The sequence below is a fragment of the Mixophyes fleayi genome, chromosome 5 (assembly GCF_038048845.1).
Source record: "Mixophyes fleayi isolate aMixFle1 chromosome 5, aMixFle1.hap1, whole genome shotgun sequence".
Classification (NCBI taxonomy): Eukaryota; Metazoa; Chordata; class Amphibia; order Anura; family Limnodynastidae; genus Mixophyes; species Mixophyes fleayi.
This window is the reverse complement of record NC_134406.1, coordinates 127816003-127841367: the sequence shown is the minus strand read 5'-3', so window position 1 is coordinate 127841367 and position 25365 is coordinate 127816003. Positions and strand designations below refer to the sequence as shown.

The 25365-nt window shown below is 40.9% G+C and overlaps 1 protein-coding gene across 1 annotated transcript in view; it reads left to right on the top strand.

The window, feature by feature from the left end:
* SLC9A3 (solute carrier family 9 member A3) overlaps positions 1-25365 on the top strand; it is a 104768-nt gene that overhangs the window by 20836 nt on the left and 58567 nt on the right. Inside the window, exons 2-3 of the mRNA XM_075212822.1 lie at positions 10644-10946; positions 11584-11744. Coding sequence (XP_075068923.1) covers positions 10644-10946; positions 11584-11744 — 464 coding nt within the window. The remainder of the gene's footprint in view (positions 1-10643; positions 10947-11583; positions 11745-25365) is intronic.

Sequence of the window (25365 nt, the reverse complement as noted above, 5' to 3'; positions counted from 1 at the left end):
TTGGATATTGATAGTAGGATCACGTTTTTTGGTCAATTTCTTTAGACCAGACCAAATGTCAAAATGTTGTGCTGAGTCATCTGCATCATCCCTGGGAAAGCTAAGTTTTTTCCTAGCAGCAGTTGACTGAGAAACTGGAGGAGGTGTGCCGTCCTGTCACGTTACACTTGAGCTGTCATCTTGCTCACCAGGAGCTCCTTGTATCTCTTGAGATCTAGGTCAGTTGGAAACATAGAGAAGATATAGCTCTTAAACCTAGGATCAAGCACAGTCGCCAAAATGTAGTGATCCGATTTCAAGATTTTGATAACTCTTAGATTCTGGCGAAGCGAATAAAGTACTTGATCTACATGTCCGACATACTTAGCGTAATTGTTTTGTTTCATCTCCTCCTTCGGTTTCTCAAGCTGCTTTTCCAAAAGTCTAATTAAGGGAATCACTTGGCTCAAGCTAGCAGTGTCTGAACTCACTTCACAGGTGACTACTTTGAATGGTTTCAGCACCTTGCACAACATGGAAAGTATTTTCCACTGCGCTTGACTAAAATATATTCCCCCTCCTTTCCCAATGATATGGCTTGTGGATTAAGCGTGGATGGCTTTTCGCTGTTCCTCCATCAGAAGCATATAAAGAGTGGAATTCCGCCTTGTTACCACCTCTTGCTTCAGTTGGTGGCAGGGCAAATTAAATTGTTCTTGTAAGTGCTGCAATCTTCTATACGCCTTTGCAGAATGCTGGAAATGACTCAAAATTTTAACGGGTCACAGACAGCATCTCCTGCATGTTCCTTTCATTTTTCAAAAAGCTCTGCTCCACCAAGTTGATTCAGCAAAACAGGGAATGTGATGGAATACACCCAGCTGTAATGCTCTCACAATATTGGTGGCATTATCAAAAATGACATATCCTGAGGAGAGTCCAAGTGGTATAAACCATGTAGCAATGACATCCCTTAGTTTTTATAACATATTGTCAGCTGTATGCGTCTTAGTGAAGCCGGTGATACACAGAGTAGCCTGCCTCTGAAAAATGTGACATAGTTGGGTCTATGCTGCTGCTGTTCCCGCTGGTGAAGGCGAATCACCAACCCAGTGGACTGTCACAGTCATATAATCTTTAGTTTGGTTGCCCAGTTCCGCTTGTCCACATATCTGTGTTTAAGTGTACAGTGGGTAGAATGGCATTTTGTAGCCCAATAATTAAATTTTTACAAACCTTCTGGTAGAGGAGAGGAATAGCTTTTCTAGTAAAATGGTGTTGTAATGGAATTTGATAGCGGAGACACAAGACGTCAATTAACTGTCTCAAACCAGCTACATTAATAGTGGATATTGGACGCAGATCTAATACTAGCATAGTCGCCATGGCGTCTGTGATCCGCTTTGCGACTGGGTGACAGCTGAACACTGCCACCTCTACTGTGTCTGGGTGAGCTATGGCACAGTACAATGTCACTGGAGACTTTTAAGAACACTGCCAGACCTATTATTTCTGTTTCAGCACTGAACACTGCCACCTCTCCTGTTTCTGTGTGAGCTATAACTCTGTAGAATGTGACTGGAGACTTTTAAGAACACTGCCAACCCTTCTCTTTAACTTTCATTAATAACGCTGCCCAACTGCACTGGAGACTGCCAAGAACCCTGCTACCCCTTCTGTGTCTCTCTGTGAAATGGCGCCGGATATCTGTAGAGGGCAGTACTTATAGAATCTAAAACTCGCAAGATACACGACACAACAATGACGTTTTGACTCGTTTTCAGATTTGAGGGCCGGCTCGGCTCGGTATTTTGATCGCCGATGTTCACTGAACCCAAGCATCTCTATCCAAAAGCAAAACCAAAACACGTAAGGGTGGCTTTGGCAAAACCAAAACCAAAACACAAAGTTAATACAGATCCAATACCAAAACCAAAACACGGGGACAATGAACATCCCTATAATTTATGTAGATTTAAGTACTTGACACACTGCCATCATCAGATCATAGATTATAATGGACATGAGAAATATAGAGTCTGCGTTTTTATTAAAAACAATTTAGATGTGACCTTTCTGCAAGGACTTAGAAATAAATGGAGTCTTTGTAGCAATTAATTTCTTTGTATCAGTACAGGTGTGAATAGGTGCTATTTTAAAACACAGCTTATGTGACCCTAAATATGTGATTTTAACGTCATTTATATGAAAAAGGGGGGGGGGTCTTTTTCTGACACCTAGACAAATTAAAGGGGAACTCCAAGCTTTTGAATGACACACATACAAGAAAAAATCCCAGGGCGCAAATCCCAGGGATTAGAACCCTTGCTAATGTAAACTCAGTTTATATATTTGGAACCATTTTTAAGTTCTGGCCAGAATATTCTAAGCTTTGTTTTAGTAAATACTTTTATGTTATTTCCTCTGTTGTCCATTTGAAGCACTTCACAAATTTACTGTGTCTACACAGTATGTCTACACGACATTAATGTTTATATTAGCAAGAGTTCTAAGCCCATTTACTGTACTCTGCACCCTGGGATTTTTTTTCTTGTGTTAACGTTACTTATGATAATTTTATCCAGAGGGAACAATATCATGTGGAGGTAGATACTTTTATCATGATAAGCATCCCTTTTAAAGGATGGTCATATATTTAATTCCAATAATTGGAAAATTATACTTGAACGGTTTTTATGTTATATTTTATTGTAGCACTGTATTTCATACTTGTCTACTGTCCCTGAATGTCCGGGACTCTCCTGGGATATTGGGAGATCTCCCGTACTCCCGGAAGAGCAGACTAACCTCCAGAAGTGCAGAGGCTCCTTAAATGATGGGCTGCAAAGAATCCTGCAGGAAGAGCAGTGCCGGAGGTGGAGGGGGGAGGGGGGGGGGGGTTCTGCAGTGGGGGTGTTGGAGGGGAGGGACATCTAGGCCACTGAGTAACGTTACATAAGCCCTGAGGACTATTCTGTCAGAAGTCTATTCAGCTTATGTTATTATAGTTGGTTGAACATGTTGCCTATGACTGTTATTATATACTGCAGGACTATAGCATAAACACTGCTGTGTTTATTTCTCTTTCATTGTAAGCTTATTGCTTTCAAAATAAAAATGATAACATGCATGGGACCTGTCTATTCCAGCTACTCATTGCAATTTATAAATATATGAATTTTTCAAAGTGTTTCATAACTCAAAACGTGAATAATTTTTGCAGTCTCCTTTAAAATCAAAAGTGGCTTAAACCTAATATGACCGTGCCCATTTTAAGAGTTTTGTGTTGCTTTGTAGGGAATTAATTTTTAATTTCTCATTTTACCCAAGCAAATGCTGTATTGTTTTTAATGTTGCATATATTGGCAATATATTGAAATTAATAGGGTCGATTAACTAGGGAAAATTAGACAAGATAGACACAAGAATTGACTTTTCACAATTTTTTTTCATGGTTACAAAGAACCATATACAAAGAAATGTAACCTAAAATTCATAAGTCTAGTTCTCCAGAGTTCAGGAATACCAATTTTGTGTACCTTTTATTATTATTATTTAAGTCTTAGCAGCCTATTCAGTTTTTAACCAGAAGAGACCTTTAGGAGTTATCAGCGGAATAGTGAATGCCAACAAAGCAAATATATTTTTCTTCAAACTACTTCCATGTAATTCTGTCATCTACCCTAAGAATATGTTTTGCCACAGAAACAAAAGTGCAGTACAAGTGCAGAATTACTTAATATGTTCATGTGCTTTAAGGACGAGTGTTATTTAAATGAGTAATCTACTAATGTTGGTTGAACATGTTGTTTATGGCTGACCTTAGACTCCACTTACAAATGCATGTAATTGAAGTATTTAAAACTCAATGATGTGGAAATAATTGCAACAATTTGCAGGTGTGCAGTTACTTAATGCTTACGGTAATTTATCATCACATGTCATGCTATATTTTTAAATTGTAAAGAGAATATATGAAAAAAATGATTTTGATATACAGTCTATTATAGTGGTTCCCAAACTTTTGCACCCTTAGAGTCTCCATAATTTTTCAAGGCACCCCTCCAAAATATTTACTGAGCAGTCCCGTTTTATAAGCAGTTGAATCAAAAAAACTTAATAAGTATTTAGGTCAGGACAGAAATACTTATTTAGTTGTATGCAAAAATAATACACATAAATCCAGGGGAAAAGAATATTTTTATATATTCTTTCAACTATATTTCTGTCTAACAATAATTTACAGCTTACTCACACTGTGCCCCATCTGCATCTCCACACACTCTGTGCCCCCTCTGCATCTCCACACACTCTGTGCCCCCTCTGCATCTCCACAAACGATGTGCCCCCTCTGCATCTCCCCACACTCTGTGCCCCCTCTGCATGCCCCCACACTCTGTGCCCCCTCTGCATCTCCCTTCACTCTGTGCCCCCTCTGCATCTCCCCTTATTCTGTGCCCCCTCTGCATCTCCCCTCACTCTGTGCCCCCTCTGCACAGGGGCGGGCAGGGGGGCATCAGCCCCCCGTGCCGCTCAGTCTAACTGCTGTTTGGGCCGGCCGCCCCCCGTGTATGCAATACTACCTCAATATTGCATCCATGGACACGTGATGCGGCCGTGTCAGCGCAGAGCCAGCCACATCGCATCATCAATGACGTGGCCGCATCGTGTGTCATGAGATGCGGCCGCCTGTGCGCCCCCCAGGCTGAAATTTGCCAGCCAGCGCCTGCCTGCATCTCCACTCACTCTGTGCCCCCTATGCATCTCACCTCATTCTGTGCCCCCTCTGCATCACTGCTCACTCTGTGTCCCCTCTGCATCTCCCCTCACTGTGCCCCCTCTGCATCTCCCCTCACTCTGTGTCCCCTCTCAATCTCCACTCACTCTGTGCCCCCTCTGCATCTTCCCTCACTCTGTGCCGTCTGCATGCCGGGGGCCAGGGAGAGGGAAAAAAAAAAACCAACAAAAACTTACCAATCCGGCGGCGCCCAGGACCCAGCATCCTCCTCTTTCCTGCTACTTGTCACTGAATGTCGGCCGGGATGACGTCACGCCCGACATTCAGTGAGAAGCGAGGGGGGAGGATGCTGTGTCCCAGGCGCCGCTGGATTGGTAAGTTTTTTTTTTTTTTTTAGTTTTCCTCTACTCTTCCCAACCGCGGCACCCCTGTGACAGCGCCGCAGCACCCCTGGGAGCCGCGGCGCACACTTTGGGTACCGCCGGTCTATTAAATTAAACGTTTATTTACTTTATGTTTCTGTGTTTGAAACAGAGATAATGCAGACATACCTTTAGAATTATATTTTTGCTGTACCATTTTATTGCATCTGGCACATAATTTTATAACTTCTTTGGTTGCATCTCAGTGTAGAAAAGTAAATTTCAGAATTATTTTGGTCACTAAACTAAAACTTCCCCATGTACATCAATTTTAAGAATTTTATTTTGACAATCTAACTCATAAACAGTTAAAGAGTGATCTTATTTATGTATCAGAGACGGTGATCATGCCCAGAAAAGAGACCAGTTAATTTCTGTCCATTGTCCACACAAATAACCAGTCTTTAAAATGATCAAACTTGACTGATTACAATTTTGAGCAGTTTTTTGGATAAGATTAAAGTTTTAGAATGTCAGTGTTTCAAACAAGAGAAGAGAAATTTTAGTTCTTAACACATGAATTTGAAAATTGAATATAAAGACACTTTGATAAACAAAAAAGAGGATAGCAAAAAGCAAATTATTCTGCATTAATTTGTATATAATATACATTCTTCACCTGATTTCTCTTTCAGGGACCTATTTATGAAGCTCTAAACAACGCGAAAACGTCTGTTTCTTCATGGTTTAGGCATTTCTAAGTAAATGTCATTTTAAAAAAAGCCTAATGCAGGAGATATCAGAGATATCTTTTGCATTAGGCAAAGTACTGCATTAAACCACAGTCCCCATAATTCTCAATGATGATTGCAGTTTGGGCAATTTTATCAAGCTCCAAAAAGCTTAGCTTTTCGTAGCTTGACCTTGATGATGCAAGCCATTCAATCCTATGGGGAGAGCATCACAAGATCACAAGCATTGATGCTCTCCCCTGTGCTGTTTAATGCAAATGACAACAGTGCATGCGGGACCCTAGGTGGCGAATGCGCAGTAATAGGCAGCCTCCTATTGGAAGCGCTGTCCTGACATGACTTATATAGTTTTTAACCAGAAGAGACCTTTAGGGGTTATCAGCGGAATAATGAATGTCAACAAAGCAAATATATTTTTCTTCAAACTACTTCCATGTAATTCTGTCATCTACCCTAAGAATATGTTTTGCCACAGAAAGAGAAGTGCAGTACAAGTGCAGTATTACTTAATATGTTGATGTGCTTTAAGGACGAGTGTTATTTAAGTGAGTGATCTACTAATGTTGGTTGAACATGTTGTTTACCGCTGACCTTAGACTCAGAAAAGTCACCTGTCATCATTGCAATGACAGATGATACTTAATGGGGCAAAAGCCTGATAATTCTTGATTAGGTCCGTCAGTACAAGTTGTTACCCTTGACCTTCAACCATTTTGTTCCTCGTCAAATAAACTCTGATTTTCATTTTTGCACTGCATTTCCTTATGATAAAAGCATAGGATAATTTTTATTAAACACCGACTGATGAGAATGTTGTTCACGTAAGGGCGTTTGTTACTCCTAAAATGGGACAGTTGGTAAGGTAAGTATGTATGCTCCCTAATTTGTCTCTTAAGTGAGTGTAGTGTGTGTCCATTGTACATGTCTTTCTGTATTTTTAGAGATTGACATGACTTCCTTATTTCACCTCTACAAACAGAAATGTCTTGCAGGCCACTTATGAAAACCTTCAGTTTAGTGAACCCATTAGAGTGTGGATTGCATTTTAAGTGCTAATTACCTACTTTATGCCTTGAAAAGCTGGATAGAACCTAACTCAAACCAGTTTGTTTTAAGACCAAATAAAACCATAGTTAATGTATACAGCTGCAAATATATTACACTTGAAGATATAAAAGTTTGCTTATGTAACAGTCAAGGTTGCTTTTCTTGACATATTTAAAAACCTTAGGAATTCATTAAATTATATGACTCTTGCAAACTTTAATTCTAATCCTAATAGCTTTCATCAGTAGTGACTATGTGTTTATGTAATAATCATCCCTACATTGTCAATATCTATTACTGTGTTAAGCTGATCAGTTGAACCCAACTGTTTATTTTCCCAATGTTTTCACTCTTAAATATTTTTTTAAGATTCCCCCTAACTTTCTCTGGGGTGAAGAATGACAAACATCTTTCAATTTGAATATGGAAGTAATGGGGATCTTCACAATTCCATTTAAATTCTCTACATCTAGGCACCCTATTACCAGATTCCCTACATTTTTGTTACATTTTAACATAAAAACAGCTTTGATATTAACATTATTAACACCATAGACATTTTAAGTGAGTGGGCCTGTATTCAAGTTTTTTGCGTCAATAATACTGACTGTCCCCATACTGCTCCCTAAAAGAGCACCAGAAATAGGTGAATGGAAGCCATGAGCTGAAAAACAAAGCCTGATCCCTGCAAGCTGTGTATTGGACCTGTGTCTGGTAAGAGGGACAGGAGACAAGTGGAGATAGACCTGATGTTGAGAGATCAGGGGAGCTGCTAAGGAAGACAGTGTAGAAGTCTAGCAACAGAGTGAAAAGATCCAAAGCAAGTGAGCGTTAGCTCTTGTGTAGAACTTGCAAATCATTGTTTAATATTTATTGCAACAATTAAATATGTACATGGCCAGTGAGGGAGTTATGGCATTATGGCTGAGCTCCACACCCCAAGCCCATTAAAAACATGGAGGAGCATCAGCCAGCAGCTTCATAGCAAGAAGCTGACTATTGTTGCCCCACCATGTTTGCAATGTTTGGGCGTCTCAGTAATAATCAAGACACTGAATGAGTGAAAGGATGTCACTTATTCAGTGTTTTAAATGCCCTTTCTCTGGCAAAAATGGTGATTATTTTTTTTTGCCAATATACAAAAAAATTATTGTTGGGGAAGATTAGTCATACTCAGTTGCCTTGGTGATACTTGCCCAGAATGGTAGGATAACCTACCTGTTCACTGAGCCAATTTGTGCAGATTTATTTTTTTTATTGAAAGCCTGTAAAATCAGTGCTCTCGTGTCCAAGTGTCCGAAAAAATAAGTGAAAACTTAAAAAACGTGCACAAGGAATGCAGATCTGGCCCTCCTCAAGAAAGGAAAGGCCCTAGTCCCCGACCCCCGGATCCATAAGGACCCTTAGGGGGCAAGGGTCTTCAGAACCCCTTCGCCGCAAGGCTAGGGTTGTCCCTTTAGCCCCTGGGATCCGCCGAAGCTTCATCCAGGGCTCGACAGCTCGTCCAACCCCCGTAAGGGAGGACCCACGATGGTTGCAGGGGGGCCAGAACCTGATGGCCACACAGCCCCCCTAGATCTTTCGGGGAGAGAGCCCATAAGGACCTATTTGCACCCTAAAATCCTTGAAGAAAAACATAAAAAAAAAGTGGAGTGACAAACAGGTGTTTAAGAGAATCTGGGGCAGTGGTTATGTGGATCAGAAATGTAGTTTATTATATCCTGATTTTTCACATTAAAAATTCTGGGAGGTATGCGGCACCACATTATTGCTGAGGAGTCAAGCTGGCCGATTTTATCAGTTTTTGTCTAGTCTTGAACATGTGATTATATACTGTGAACATATGCCAAGGTTGCCCTCACGTGGGCACAAATCGCTCAGGCAAAGGATTAGGTACAAATATAAACATGTGGTTTATTTGCATAAATACACAGAACACAACATAAGAATAATAGCAGTACAATAACATTAGCAAATTACAGTCGTATGATTTCCCGCTAGCCAGCTACCTGCCATAAAATCTGGGGTGGGGCTGGATGTCTAGATTCTTGCACACAATGGTGTGTGTGTGTAATCTGATTAACACCAGCTCTGGAGATAGCAGGTTTGCTTACTATCATAACAGACAAATTGGGCTTCATTCATTATGGAAAGTAAAATAAAAAATAGTAAAAAAAATAAAAATTGTAACTTTGCACACTGGCAAAACCAGGTTGCATTGGATGGGGAAGTTAGTTTAAAATGTGATGGCTGATTTATAGTTGGGGTAAGTCATGTCCTAGATCAACTTTAAATTTCAGTGTACAAATAAAGCTATCAAGTATTTGTGTTCTGCATGAAAAAAAAAGCCAATATATAACATGTGCAAAAAAATAAACTAATTTGCATCCCTTGCATTATAACATGTTTTTTTCCAAGAGAAAACTTACTCATTTGTTTGCCTTACTTTCCATAATGAATCAGTCCCATTGTGTTTGCATGTCTGCAAACACACAGGGTATTTAGCAAACATATGCTAATTTACTAATTAAACATATTGCTACATATTAAGGAACCATCTTGAACACAATGGTTCCTGATACAAAACACCCCCTACAGTTAACGACAACATTGCAGTTTGAAATGACCCAGGGAATACAGTAGATGAGCCAACATCCTGACTAAATTTTCCAGTATCATTAGTTGCAATATATTGGCACTAGCACCAAATAGTATACCATATGGTTTATGTAAAATGTACTGCCAGTAGCTACATCAAGGGGCCTAGTTACCAAGCTCATAAAAGCAGAAAATCCCCCAAATATTAAGTACCCTTGTTATTTATAACTATAGGATCGGTTCCATTGTTATTTGTTGCGGTTTCTCTGTTATTGTATGAAAAAGCAGTCTTCATAGTCTTCTATGGGGCTGCTATTTTGCATGATTTACCTAGTTCCAAAAATCTTTGATTTTCGGAACTTGCCCGGTTGGCTGTCGCAATCTGAAGTTGGTGATAGACATTGAAGCCTATGGGGAGAGGATAGTGGTAGAAGGATCTTTGGATCCCTCACCGCAGCTTACCTGCTCTCCCCTCCGGTTACTATTGCAAAGGTGGCTTTGTGATAGTATCTGAAGTTTTAAGGTAAGTAAATTCATTATTGAGACAGCCTCCTATCAGATGCATTATCCCAGGAAGATTTTTTTGTTAAATGGGCCCGAAATATCATCAAAACCCTGTTAATTAATAAATATGCCCCCAATTATCTAATACTGAGATATGCTTATACCTTCAAACATACTTTAGAGAGGTCTGCTAGGTATGCTGGATTTACATAATGCAGGCACATCACATACAATTGTCCCTATTGACTGGGGCATTAACTGCAACATAGAGTTCTCCTATAATAAAGTCTGTGATGAGCGGACCAGGGATAAAAAGTATAGTAACTCATCCCCAATTAGTGTGAGAAGTGAGGTACAATTTGTCTGGGTGATCTTGTTTCATCCCAAATACATATAGAATATTTCCAGGATTTATTCATGTAACTAGTGTTTTCCTCTTTTAATTTTAATGCTCAGTCCACTTCTTGTGTAATACTGTGAAAATATTTTGTGGACTTTCAAACTAATAAACTAATAATTTTAGCCTTCCAAAATATTAATTATTTTTCTATGTCTTCATTTTTTCTCCATTTTGAGCTTCATTTAGTAAATATAGTAAATGTGTTAAAAGAAATGACAACTACATTTAAAATATTACAAATATGTTATTTTTGTTTTTTACAGTGTTTCACTTATCCCACAAAGTGACAACAATTGTGCCAGAGAGTTGTCTCCTGATTGTGCTTGGCTTGTTTTTGGGTGGTATAGTATGGGCTGCAGACCACATTGCTTCGTTTACCTTAACACCAACAGTATTCTTCTTTTATTTATTGCCGCCTATTGTACTGGATGCTGGATACTTTATGCCAAATAGACTATTTTTCGGAAATCTTGGTACCATTCTTCTCTATGCAGTAATTGGAACAGTGTGGAATGCTGCTACAACTGGCCTTTCACTGTATGGTGTTTACTTAACCGGCGTAATGGGTAAGGATTCATTACTTCATTTGTATTTCTAAAGACATTAATACATTTCTTGTTAATATTTGTAAATGTAAAACTACTGATTAAGGTACCCTTACTAAAAATGACCTGGAAAATGATTTTTATGTCTCTTTAGCTCACATTAAGGGGCTAAGGAGGCATACATGAACTGCGCAGCATAAAAAAGTAACGAGTGTACACCAAATAGTACCCCAGCAGTTCAAAATATACCCACTAGAAAATATATTCTGAGAAGAAGTAATATAATGTCCATCAATAGTTATAGCTGTAGTGAAATGTCTAGTAGTATGTTCAACACTATTAGTGATCCCAGGCAACAGTTTTTATATGCCCAGAAATACATGCAGCAGTAGTAATTTGACCACTAATTTGTCCAGTATTAAGCACAGACAACAACCGGCAGTAATATGCCTACTAATATACATGGGCAAGTACCATGCGCAGCTGTATTGTACTTAACATGACACTACCTCCTCCTCCTTCTGTGTTCCAGACGCTAATGCTGCCTTCTCCTGTGTCCCTGCTTATCTTTGAAATTACAAGCTGTTTTATGCAGTTGTTTAATGAGAGATTATTTAGCAAGAGTGCTGAAACTGCGTTTTTCTGTTTTATTTTTCAGGAAATTTACAAATTGGTGTGCTGGAATTTCTACTTTTTGGAAGTCTCATTGCTGCGGTGGACCCTGTTGCTGTTCTTGCTGTATTTGAAGAAGTTCATGTCAATGATGTCTTATTTATCATTGTTTTTGGAGAATCTCTACTGAATGATGCTGTTACAGTGGTAAAGAGATATTTACAAGAGATATTACATTTTAAATCTGTAATTCACACACTTGATGTCATCTTTTTTAAAAGTAACATAGTAACACAGTAACATAGTTTATGAGGTTGAAAAAAGACACCAGTCCATCAAGTTCAACCTATTTTGGATCTCCTGCGATCCTGCACTTATATTTGAAATTGATCCAGAGTAAGAAACCGCCAATCTGTTTCAATTGTGAAAATCCCCCCAGACTAAAATTTTGCATTCCTATTTTTACCCTACATCCACTACTATCCTTCATTTTAATTAACGGTCGTATCCCTGGATACACTTTTCCGCTAAAAATTTGTCTAACCCTTTTTTAAACATATCTATTGAATCTGCCATCACAACCTTCCCTGGCAATGAATTCCATATGTTGACTGCCCTTACTGTAAAGAACCCCTTCCTTTGCTGGTTGTGAAATTTCTTCTCCTCTAATCTTAGGGGGTGATCGCGTGTCCTGTGTATAGTCCTTGGGGTAAAAAGTTCCCATGAAAGATCTCTGCATTGACCCTTAATGTATTTGTAGATAGTAATCATATCTCCCCTTAGACGCCTCTTTTCTAAAGTAAACATGCCTAAACTGGCTAACCTTTCCTCATAATTTAATGACTCCATACCCTTTATCAATTTTGTCGCCCTTCTCTGAACCCTTTCTAGTTCCAGATTATCTTTTTTATAGAGTGGTGCCCAGAACTGTACTGCATATTCAAGATGAGGTCTTACCATCAATTTATACAGTGGCAAAATTATACTATCTTCCCTTGCATCTATGCCCCTTTTTTGCATGCCAATACTTTGCAGCTGCTGCTTGACATTGAGCACTATTGCTAAGTCTACTGTCTACAAGCACTCCCAAATCCTTTTCCATTATAGATTCTCCTAAATTAATTCCATTTAATTTATAGATTGCGTTTTTGTTTTTGATCCCTAAATGCATAACCTTACATTTATCTATGTTAAACCTCATATTCCATTTGGCCGCCCAATCCTCCAGTTTATTTAAGTCCCTCTGTGGAGAAGCTACATCTTGCTCTGATTTTATTACCTTACAGAGTTTAGTGTCATCTGCAAAAATAGAAACTTTACTCTCTAAACCATCACCAAGATCATTAATAAATATATTAAAAAGGAGTGGCCCCAGCACAGAACCTTGAGGTACTCCACTTACACTTTTGACCAATTAGAAAATGTTCCATTTATCACAACTGTCTGTTCCCTATTCTCTAACCAGTTTTCGATCCAAGTACAAATGTTGATTCCTAGACCCAGTTCCCTTATTTTGTAAACCAACCGCTTGTGTGGCACTGTATCAAAGGCCTTTGCAAAATCTAAGTAGACCACATGTATTGTGCTGCCCTGGTCTAAGTTCCCACTAACTTCCTCTTAGAAACTAATTAGATTAGTTTGATATGACCTATCCCTCACAAATCCATGTTGATTCCCACTAATAATTTTATTGCGCACCAAGTAATCCTGAATACTATCCCTTAAAATACCTTCCAGTATTTTCCCACTATTGATGTCAGGCTTACAGGTCTATAATTCTCTGGTTGTGATCTCGTCCCCTTTTTAAACAACGGCACCACATCTGCTATTCACCAATCCCTTGGTACTGAGCCTGATGAGATTGAATCTCTGAAAATTAAGAATTTTCAGTCTAACTATTTCCGAGTTTAACTCCATAAGGACCCTTGGGTGTATGCCATCTGGATCTGGAGCTTTATTTATCTTAATATTCTTCAGTCGCCTTTGGACTTCTTCCTTTGACAACCAAGTATTAATTAATGGTATGGTTTTAATTCCATTTTTATGTATTACTCCTACCATTTGTTCCTCTCTAGTAAATACTGAAGAAAAGAAAGTGTTTAATACCTCTGCTTTTTCCTTAGTATCATTTATCAACTCACCCTTCTCCCTTCTTAGGGGTCCTATATTATCTTTTTTAATCTTTTTGCCATTTATATACTTGAAAAACTTTTTGGGGTTTGTCTTACTTTCTTTTGCAACTTGCTTTTCATTTTCTAATTTAGCCAATCTAATTTCCTTTTTGCATTTTTTATTACATTCCTTGTACCTACGGAAGGACTCCTCTGACCCTTCAGACTTAAACAATTTAAATGCATGCTTCTTCCTTTGCATTCTTCCCTTGCCTTTTTATTTAGCCACATTGGATTAGACTTAATTCTTTTACATTTATTTCCCATAGTAATGAACTTATATGTGTATGTTTCCAGCAACATTTTAAAGACAGCCCACTTTTCTTCCGTATTTTTTTCCTTCAAAGGCTTTGTCCCAGTCTCTGCTCTTTATAGACTCCTTTAGCATATTAAAATTTGCCTTTCTAAAGTTTAAAGTCCTAGTTGATCCCTTATACCGTTGCTTCTGGAAACTAATTTCAAATGAGACCATATTATGATCACTGTTTCCCAAGTGCTCCCTTACTTGAATATTTGATATTACGTCTACATTGTTTGTTAATACTAGGTCCAGTATAGTCCGTTTCCTAGTTGGTTCCTCTACTAATTGGGACATGTAATGGTCTTTTAGCTGTACCACAGGTCTCAGTACTCCAATCAATGTCCAGATAATTAAAATCCCCCCTAATTAAAATTTGACCTAGTTGTGTAGCCTTCTCAATTTGCTGTAGAAGTTGCACTTCCTCAATCGTACTATTATCTGGCGGTTTATAACATATCCCTATCTGAACTTTTTCCTCCGCTGGATATTTCCACCCACAATGCCTCTATATTATCACCTATTTTCTCGTATATAACTTCCCTTTACAAGGCAGCGCCGCTTTAAATTTAAGCGCTGAAGACGCCGAACTCGCGGGTGTTAAAGAACCCAGAGCTTCATACATTTACCCCCAGGTCTCTGCAATACCTATAATATCATACTGCTCATTCATTGCTACTAGTTCTAACTCCCCCATTTTACCTGTCAGGCTTCTTGCATTTGCAAGCATACACTTAAGTCTATTGTCTCCCTTAGGTATTTCTTTTTACTTTAAAAAGGGCCTCTCCTTATCATCTATGCTTCCCTTTCCTCCCTCTACACCCCCTTAACTCTTGTTAAATTCCTCCAATGTCTATCCCATAAAACTTGCTTGCCCCTCCCCCCTGGAGCCTAGTTTAAAATTTCCTCCAACCTTCTAACCATCCTCTCCCCTAGCACTGCAGCCCCCTCCTCATTCAGGTGCAATCCATCTCAACAATAAAGATGACAACTGACCAAGAAATCAGCCCAGTGCTCTAGGAATCCAAAACCCTCCTTCCTACACCAATCTTTTAGCCACACATTATTATTATTATTATTATTATTATTATTATTAATATTTATTTATAAGGCGCTACAAGGCATCCGCAGCGCCGTACAGAGACAAACAAAATCACAATACAATGGGAGACAGCACAGTACAGTAAACACAGCAACTCAGTACGCTCAATGCACAGCTAGAGAGGGCGGGGAAGGGGGAGGGAGGATCCGAAAATGACGGGGCCCAAGAAGGGGGGCGCGGAAGACAGGGAGACCCCCAGGGGGGAGGAGGGAGCGAAAGTGGACGTGGGGTGGAGGACCTTTGAGGAGGAGGGCTAAGTAGCTGGAGAGCAGAGTTAGAAGTGGTGGAAACAGGAGGAGAGATGGCCCTGCTCAGAGGAGCATACAATCTAAGGGGAGGGGTGGACAGACAGAGACACAGGGGAGAGAGGGAGAGTAGGGGGACAGAGGCAGAAGATAAGGTAGGAAGTTAAGTGGGAGACAGAAAGGCTTTAAGAAAAAGGTGGGTTTTTAGGGCCCGTTTGAAGCTGGACAGATTAGGGGAAGTTCTGATGGAGGGAGGGAGCTTGTTCCAGTGGAGGGGGGCAGCGCGGGCGAAGTCTTGGATACGCGCGTGGGAGGAGGTTATAAGGGGGGAAGAGAGGCGACGGTCAGAGGCAGAATGGAGAGGGCGGGATGGAGCATGAATAGAGAGGAGGGTGGAGATGTAGGGCGCAGTGGAGTTGGCGAGGGCCTTGTAGGTGAGTGTGAGGAGCTTAAAGAGGATTCTGAAGGGGAATGGGAGCCAGTGAAGGGCTAGGTAGAGGGGGGAGACAAAAGAGGAGCGGCGAGAAAGGAAAATAAGCCTAGCTGTAGCGTTAAGGACGGATCGAAGGGGATCGAGATGAGAGTGGGGGAGGCCAGTGAGGAGGAGGTTGCAGTAGTCCAGGCGGGAGATGATCAGAGAGTGGATAAGGCATTTGGTGGCATCTTGGGAGAGGAAGGGCCGGATGCGAGCGATGTTGCGCAGCTGGAAGCGGCAGGATTTAGCAAGAGAGAGGATGTGGGGGCCAAAGGAGAGAGAGGAGTCGAGGATGACACCAAGGCAGCGAAGTTGGGGGACAGGGGAGATAGAGGTGTTGTCGACAGTGATGGAGAGGTCAGAAGGGGATGGGGTATGAGAGGGAGGAAAAACTATGAGCTCAGTTTTGGCAAGGTTAAGTTTGAGGAATCGAGAGGACATCCAGGAGGAGATGGCAGAGAGGCAGGCGGACACCCTAGAGAGGAGGGAGGGAGAGAGATCAGGAGAGGAGAGGTATAGTTGAGTGTCGTCAGCGTAAAGGTGGTAGCTGAAGCCGAAGGAGCTGATGAGTTCACCCAGGGAGGAGGTGTATAGAGAGAAGAGTAAGGGTCCCAGAACAGAGCCCTGAGGGACCCCGACTGGAAGGGTGGATGGGGGGGAGAGAGACCCAGAGGTGGTGACAGAGAAGGAACGGTGAGTAAGGTAAGAGGTGAACCAGGACAGGACTGGGCCGGAGAGGCCGAAAGACTGGAGGGTGTGAAGGAGGAGGGGGTGGTCAACGGTGTCAAAGGCTGCAGAGAGGTCAAGGAGGATGAGAAGGGAGAAGTGGCCCCTGGCTTTTGCAGAGAGGAGGTCATTGGTGACTTTAGCCAGGGCAGTTTCAGTGGAGTGGAGGGGGCGGAAACCAGACTGGAGAGGATCAAGGAGGGAGTATTCAGAAAGGTAGGAGGTGAGACGGCTGCAGACGAGCCTCTCAAGAATTTTGGAGGCAAAAGGGAGAAGAGATATGGGGCGATAGTTCGAGAGAGAAGTGGGGTCGAGATTAGGTTTCTTAAGAATGGGGGATACGAGAGCATGTTTGAAGGAGGAGGGGAAGATGCCATTAACTTCCCTAATCTCCCGCTGCCTCCCTGGACTACCGCGTGACAAAGGTAGTATTTCCGAAAATACTACCTTGGATGTCATTGCCTTAAATTTTCGACCTATGTCCCTGAAATCATTCTTTAGGACACCCCTTCTTCCTCTAACTCGGTCATTGGTGCCAACATGCACCAAAACCGCTGGGTCATTCCCAGCCCCTCCCAACAATCTGTCCATCCGATCCGCAGCATGCCGAGCCCGAGCACCCGGGAGACAACACATTGTTCAGCATGCACGGTCCCGGTAACAGATTGCCCTATCTACCTTCCTAATAACTGAGTCCCCTACCACCACAATCTGCCTGGGTCCCTGAGTAACTTTGGTCTCCTCTATGCTGGAAAGACCGTTCCCCTGGTTGCTAGAGGAAGCAGTCTCATCCAACTCTACCAATTCTGAGCTGCCTTCCACAGTATCTTCATCCAATCTGGCAAATCTGCTGGGATTGCTTAGCTCAGAACTGTTACCCAGCTACCTGTGCATCCTCCTCTGTCTCTGCTCCACCCTGCTCAGCTAACGCATCAACGGTGAGCTGTAAACTCTGTTCCAGGTTGGCAATGTCTCTCAATGTTGCAATGATCTGCTTTAGATCAGTTACCTGGGCTTCCAAAGAGACCAATTGCTCACATTTCTCACAGATGTATAAACCTTGGAACACTTGCTCCAAGTGTGCATACATATGACATATGCATTGAGTGAGATCATCAAGCCTGCTACCACTCATCTTATTATGGCTAACCTAACTTCTTATAGCGTACAGTGAACTCGAGAGTACTAACCTTTGCTAGGCACTTACAAGATTAAACCCATTAAACCCCTTCCTGGATTCAACTCCTTACTGTATCTAACTCCACACTTTAAACAAACAGCACTTGAAATCAAACAGCAGTGGCAATCACAAGCTGAATTAAAAGTGAATTAACTATACTTATATTGTTTTACATACTGGTTTAACTGGTATTATGGATGTTTTCATAGATTTTCCCAATCCCATCCTGGCCCATATTTCGGGCGGATGCCTAGTGCCTAAATTTAGTGTATTATTAGTTAAAAATGTTTATCTCCATCAATTTATTTGTGTCTGAATTTGAAGGGGTGACTGGAGGGTTTGCATGTAATGTTTACTTAAGACTGTTCCCACAGTGTACTGCCCTTTGCCTTCCATGTAAATGCATCCAATCATAATTGCAGACACAAATGGTTGCTAAGCACAGGTGTACCGTTCATTTGTGCCTGTTTTCTAAAATGTGCTATCATTTGGCTTCACACCCTGGAGGCTGGCCCCCCTGCACAGGCCACTGACTATTTAGAGCAGATATTATGAACACAATTCTTTTTACCTCTGCTGTCATTGTTTATCTGTATTGTTAATGTTTATTGCTATAACTATGACTATCTCCAGGACCACCAGTAAGTAACATAAACTTCTGGTGCCTACGCATTATTATGGGTAAAGAGACACTTCACAACATAGTGTGCAGGAATTTTTTAAGTTGCCGTGGAAGAGGAAATGGAATGACAGTTGAGATAATGAGGGACGGTGGTCTGTGCGCAATATGTCAGTGTGGAGATCTCTGTGCAATGTATGGCAGGCAATTGTGTTTATCTCTGTACTATTTATGTCCATCAATAAGGGTAGCATTGCAATGTATGGCTGCAATGTAGTTTATCTTATAGCTGCATATAACTGGCGGGTAATATCTTTGTGCAAAATATGAGCAGGATCTCGGTGCTGCCGATGGAGTTGCCTATAAGCAATATGTGACTGGCAATGTAAGTATGTCTATGCAGTGGGGGCTTCCATGCATGTGCAGTGTATGACTGGCAAGGTGGCGGTCATACACTTTCATTCATTAGTTGATGAACCCTTCTTATTGCCCATGAATATAGCTATAGAAGTACATCCTTTTTACCTTAGTATACTTGCCAAGTACTTAAGTATGCTTCAATAAATACATTTCTTTTTACCAATCTACATATGTTAAGCAGATATTATTTTCACTCTACCATTGCACCATGCTCCATTGTGCACACTGGTAAAATGGTCTTTGTGGTAAAGAAGCAAGTTAAGGAATGAAATCGAATCACTAGAACGGTGAAGAGTATTTAATTATAACTATTATTTAATCATTATTATGTTCAATTATGAACACTAAATTACAATATTATTTTGTTTTTGGTTCTAAAACAATCTTTATGTTTTGGTTCTGGATTTGGCTAAAAAAAACCTCATAAATTTTGGCATTTTTGCTTTTGGATCTGAATTTCATAAAAAAATGTGATAAACAGGTAAACTCATGTAATTTTAAGCTGTTTTTGATCCTACATTAGTATGTATATCATTAACATTCATTTACAGTCTATTTTCTAATGACTACCTCACAACTGTTAATTCACCAATATTGGCCAAAGGCTGCAGATCTGTGGTACAAACAAATGACAGTTTAATAAAATATATACAATACTTATGCAACATAATGGTACAGCAATGGCAAATAGGATGACAGTTTAATAAAATATATACAATACTTATGCAACATAGTGGTACAGCAATGGCAAATAGGATGACAGTTTAATGAAGTACAGGACATCTTTAAAATATACAGGCAGAGCACTGACTGATAGGATTGTCATTTTAGAAAAGAAGAACCAAGGTGATCTCCACACAGAAGTGAAATGGTGGGAAAAAGGCCACAGACTTATTTGTTATTCTTAACGTTAGACTGCAGGTCTGACACATGATAGAGAGGCAGTGATGAAAGCTCATTTGATGGATAGCAGCAGAATCAATAGACTTTTAGATAAGAAGATAGACGCAAGTGGGCAAAGCCCATAATGTTATATACTACAAAATGGAATTGTCCTTGGGGACTCACACCCACCCTTATGTTGTATATTAAAAAGGGCATGCATAATTTAACACACCAAGCACTTCAGCCACAAAAGTGGCATTTCCTGTTGCTGAAGTGCTTGATTTCTTTGGGCCTCCATCAAAGACAACATTTTGGTTCTTGTTGGTTGAACTATAGATTAGATAGGGAGTTTAACAATTTACAACTGGACTTTAGGCTCACAGTGGTCATCTTCCCTAATGCTGACAATGTCTTCACCCTCAACATCATTCTCATCACTGACATTAAAGTAATTCTCCTCCATTCTACTAATAAAACGTATATCAGATTGAGACGTGGAAGAGGCCTAACCAGATGTCATTATCATCTTTCACATTAGTGCACTATGTTGACTCATCATCAGTGTAAATCTTTGAAAAGGAACGTTTTGGTACTTGTATCTTTAGGAGAAACTGTTGTCTGACTTGAGCTGACAGTCTGCTCGCAAGGAGCTGTTTGCAGCTGTGTGGTTCCCTAAGTGCAAGCATGCCCTGGCAGCCCTGGGTATGCTGGTTCTTGCAGTGCAACATGCACTAGTGTGCCCAAACTGTCAATGGCAGTTTGGACTTACTGGGACCTTTAGTGCACTAGTGCCAAAATGGTGTTCTTACAATAAAAAAAAATTAAATTACCCCACACCTACCACCCCAGGGGTGTGGGAAAAGTCCTAGTGTTTTCAGAAAGGGACATGATAGCGCTGGGGGTGTTCCACTTTTTTTTGTGGACCCCATATCCCTAGGGAATCCAGCCCCGTGCTGACCTGCCTGGAGTTGGTTGTCATTATAGCAGGGGGACCCCATGCTTCGGGTTTCAGCTGCAGGTTTCAGATTCAAATACAGCACTCATGGACACCCTTTAACTCTACTCAGGATTCACTGAACACCCAATTTGTTCTTCAGCTTCAATGTTCTTTTTATGCACTGATGTGGCTGTTTTGGAGGCGACAGACCTATGCTCAGAGTGAGAAGGTGGTACATGGGATTTTATCAGAAGACGCATGATCATGCTGGGCTCTCGCTTTTGCAATTTGCATTCAATATACCTGTAACTGCCATAGCAGGACTACTACTAACAAAAAGTTGCCTTGGTCTGAGCTTTTTCCTTGCCACTTCGTGTTATGTATGGGATGATAGCTATTTTATTTTTTTTAGACAAATCACTACCTTCATCAGTAACTTTTCCCTGAATCCTTACATCAAGAGCTGATGGGTTTTTTTTTTGAGACAGAAAAACAGTGTTTGGATTTGGAGCATGCTTTCCTTGCACTTTATTTCCACAATACCTTTTTATTAGTAGAGGTTGATAAAGTACTACTAGCCCCAGTACTAGCATTAGTAGTACTGGTAGTAGAAGTACCACTACCAGTACTACCAGTGCTAGTACTGGTAATAGGACAACAGGTTGCTGCCCAATGAGTTATGTAAAGGAAGGACCGCTTCCTAGAAGAGAAAAAGAGAAAAATGTGTTTTGTTGGGGCACTCTATAATCTTCAGTATAATAAAATGTATTTAATCTGTGTGTTATAAATCTGCCAGCCTTCCAGGAGCTCATTTATTGTAATATATTTATGTGTTTATGGCTGTGTAGGTGTCTGTAGTTATTGTGTGACCATTAGCCAATATATATATATATATATATATCTACTATATAAATGCCTAGTGGCGTGTGTGGAAAAAAAACAAAACAAGCTGCAGCGCCACCTGCTGGGCAGAGTTATACACTGACCTATATATTTCTTGAAGGAGAAGTGACAGTTGGGAGTGGTTGGTGGTTGCCGGGGGTGACAGTGGGGAGTTTTTAACACCTTAAGTAGCTTGATGAAGGATGTGGCGATGAAGATGAAGGATGAGGTGATGGAGAAAAATGATGAGGTGGTGACATGTGGACAAAACCACGTTAAAAAAGGGCGCTTGCGTCGGGAAGTAACGCTCTTCCCCTGAGGAGGCCTGGGCTAGGCCCAAATGCATGACAAGAACCTTTTTAACACCTTAAGTAGCTTGATTTGACTAGAATGCATGAGTATCATGCACGGGTTAACTTGTGTATATATAAATATATATATATATACTTATACATATATATATATATATATATATATATATATATATATATATATATATATATATATATACACATACATATATATTGTGTATGTCTGCATTTTGCAGATATTTGTAACTATCCATGGCATTATTCAAAAGTATTATTATAGTATCTCACAAAAGTGGCAGGATTTTAAGCGACGCCTTAAAGAGAAAATTCATGAGCACCGCAAACCTGTAAGTGGTACAGGTGTTAAACCCATAACGTCGTTGGACCTGACACCTCTGGTGCGTACGACATTGGCCTGCTTTGATGAGCAACTTGTGCAGCCACACAACAATCACCCTCAGGTAAATATCATATAATACATGCATTAACTATTCCAAACACTTTAATGGTGTGACTAAACAAATGGAGCTAAACTAGCAAACACTTGTTAAAATATGTAATACTGTTTTATGCAATCAAGTAATCAGGCATTGGCAACTCATGATTTTAAAAGTAACATAGCAATTTTATAAACATAACATACAGTCATGTAGTAATTATGCATTATATGTAAAACACTGTCAAGTTTATTATGTATTTCCTGTGAATATCCCTTGGAAAATAAATAATTAAAATAGCTGCATATGTAAAAATGCCACAAAGACATACAATGGTAGTTGGTACTTCATAGATATTGTCAATACATTTTTTGTCTGTTTTTAAAATATCCCTACATGTACACAAATGTTGAAAAGTGTATGCATTTGACATGTTACGTTAGTAATGTGTTTAATGAGGTTTACTAATAAACAAATAGACATATATGATGCCAAATGTTGTACGATGTAGACTATAATTCTTATGATCAATGTAAAAGGAATGTAAAGGCCTGAAACATACAATATTTTAATATGTGTTTTTTTTCCATTATCCGAGCAGTACATGACGAGGAGCCTCGTGACCAAGGACGAAGAATCCCTTGACAGTTATGGAGATGAGGAATCTTAAAGGCCACTATCAACATATCCTGAGCAGCTAAATATCACTGACGGCCAACAAATGTTGATGGAGCTGAAGGAGATAAGCTACAAAGTTGAATATACTGTAACTCAGATATAAAGAACCTGCAGAAAACTTTGGAGCATTTTTCTGAAGAAATGATTAGTCATTTTACGAAACAGAGTGCCGTCACACCAGTCCCTGTGGCATGATCTGCTATCTAGGAACCTGAGCACTGAGCAATCAGTGCCAGAGGCTGTACCACCTGCTTCTGAGACTGTTCCATCCACTGCTTGGATGATTCGGAGGCAGGTGCAGTCCACAAACACGGCAAATTTTGGGCCAGGGGAAAGAGATTGTGGAAATCTAATGTTTTGTGTACTTCAATTTTTTTGTGTGTGTGTCACTATTTTGATTGTTTATTTCACTAAATACACAGTTTGAAAATAAAATGGCTTCTTTAGACATTTTTATTCCCGGGTCAAATTTCTGCCCAGCGCACACCAACAGGAGGTCTGACCGGGACCCTAACTCACTTAAAACCTGGCCAGGATCCAACTGGACTACCTCACATTGGTTTCATCCCAATGAATGAAGGGGTGTCCGAATGCAGACTCAGAACAGGCTTTTCGGTTCAAAGTTCTGGCCAGCTAACACCAGCAGGAGGTCCGACCGGGACCATAACTCCCCTAAAACCTGTCCAGTGTACTACTGGATCACCTCACATTGGTTTCATTCCAATCGATGCAGGACTGTCCGAATGCAGGCTCAGAACAATCTCCCCGGGTCAACGTTCTATCCAGTGTACACCAACAGGAGATCTGACCAGGGCCTTGACCTGCTTAAAACCTGGCCAGGATCCAATTGGACCACCTTGCATTGGTTTCAACCCAATGGGTGCAGGGGTGTTCAAATACAGGCTCCCCAAGTCAAAGTTCTGGTCAGCTTACAACAGTGAGAGGTCCAACTGGGACCCTAAGCCCTCTCAAACATGGCCAGGATACAACTGGACCATCTTGCATTGGTTTCTACCCAATCAGTGCAGGGAAGTCCAAATGTAGGCTCAGAACAGGCTACTTGGGTAAAAATTCTGTCCAGTTTACACCAGCCGGAGGTCCGTCCAGGACCCTTACCCCCATAAAACTTGGCCAGTATCCAACTGGACTACCTTGCATTGGTTTCATTCCAATCGGTGCCAGGGTGTCCGAATGCATAATCGGACAAACAGACCAATAATTTTTATATATTAGATTGTAAACTAAATCCAAAAGGTACTTATATGTAAAGTAACTAGAAATCACATATATCTTGTGAGCAAGATGGGGATAAAAAAATGAAAAAAAAATAAACATTGAAGATTTTTCTGGCTCTTTGGAATTTCACATTCTAAAGAAAAAATAACAACTAGCATACATTCCTGTGGGACTGTATGTGATGTTTGGAAGGCCAAATTGAGCTCTAGCCCTCTTACACCTCCTCTCTTGGTCAACTTATCCACTCCTTCGGCCTCCAATATGACCTTTATGCTGATGACACCCTAATCTGTCTTTCCTGACCTTTCCTCCCCCTTCTGTCCGACTACCTTTCTGCCATCTCCACTTGAAGGGCTGGATGCTATCACAAGCTCAAAATACCCCAAACTGAGCTTATCATCCCCTCCTCTTCTCGCCCTTAAGGTTGATGGTGTCACTCTCTCCCCTTTTCCCATTTGCGTTGCTTGGGGGTTTTTGACTCCACCATCAGTTTCACTCCCCACATCCAGTTTCTCGCCCAATCCTGTTGCCTTCACTGCTGCACATTGCCAAGATTTGCCATTTCCTCTCCCTGGATGCCACCAAGACCATCATGTATACTCTTGTCATCTCCTGCCTTGATTATTACAACCTGCCTCTCCTGCCAATGTCCTCCATTGGCTCACCATGCCATCCAGCATACAATTTAAATTGCTTAACCTCACCTATTAAAGCTCTTTGATGTCTCCCCTTCCCACATCGCTGACCATGTCAAAATATACTCTCCAATTTGTCGACTATGTTCTGTATAGGGTCTTCACCTCTCTTCCTCTCCTATCTCCACCTTACACTTCCACCATCAGGACTTCACCAATGCTACTGTCCACCTTTGGGACTCCTTACCCCACCTTACCAGACTTGTCCCCAACCTGTACTATTTGAAGCGCTCCCTCAAATATCACCTTTTCACGCTTACCTATACCGCCCCACTCAACAATTCCCTCCTCCTTCCACTCCTTTCTCTCCACCCCTATTTTCTCTATTTCTACCCCTCCCCATCCTAAACAACTGCTTCCTGTCAGGCGCCGTCCCCGCTGATTCCTGTCAGACGGGGACGGACGCCTGACTTCCGCCGAGCGGTTTGTTGCTTAGCAACAGATCCGCTGCGGTTGCCTGTCGGGCGCATGCGCCCTGCTCCCATCCCGTTGCTAGGCAATGGGACGCTACTTTACCACAGCGTGCCGCCC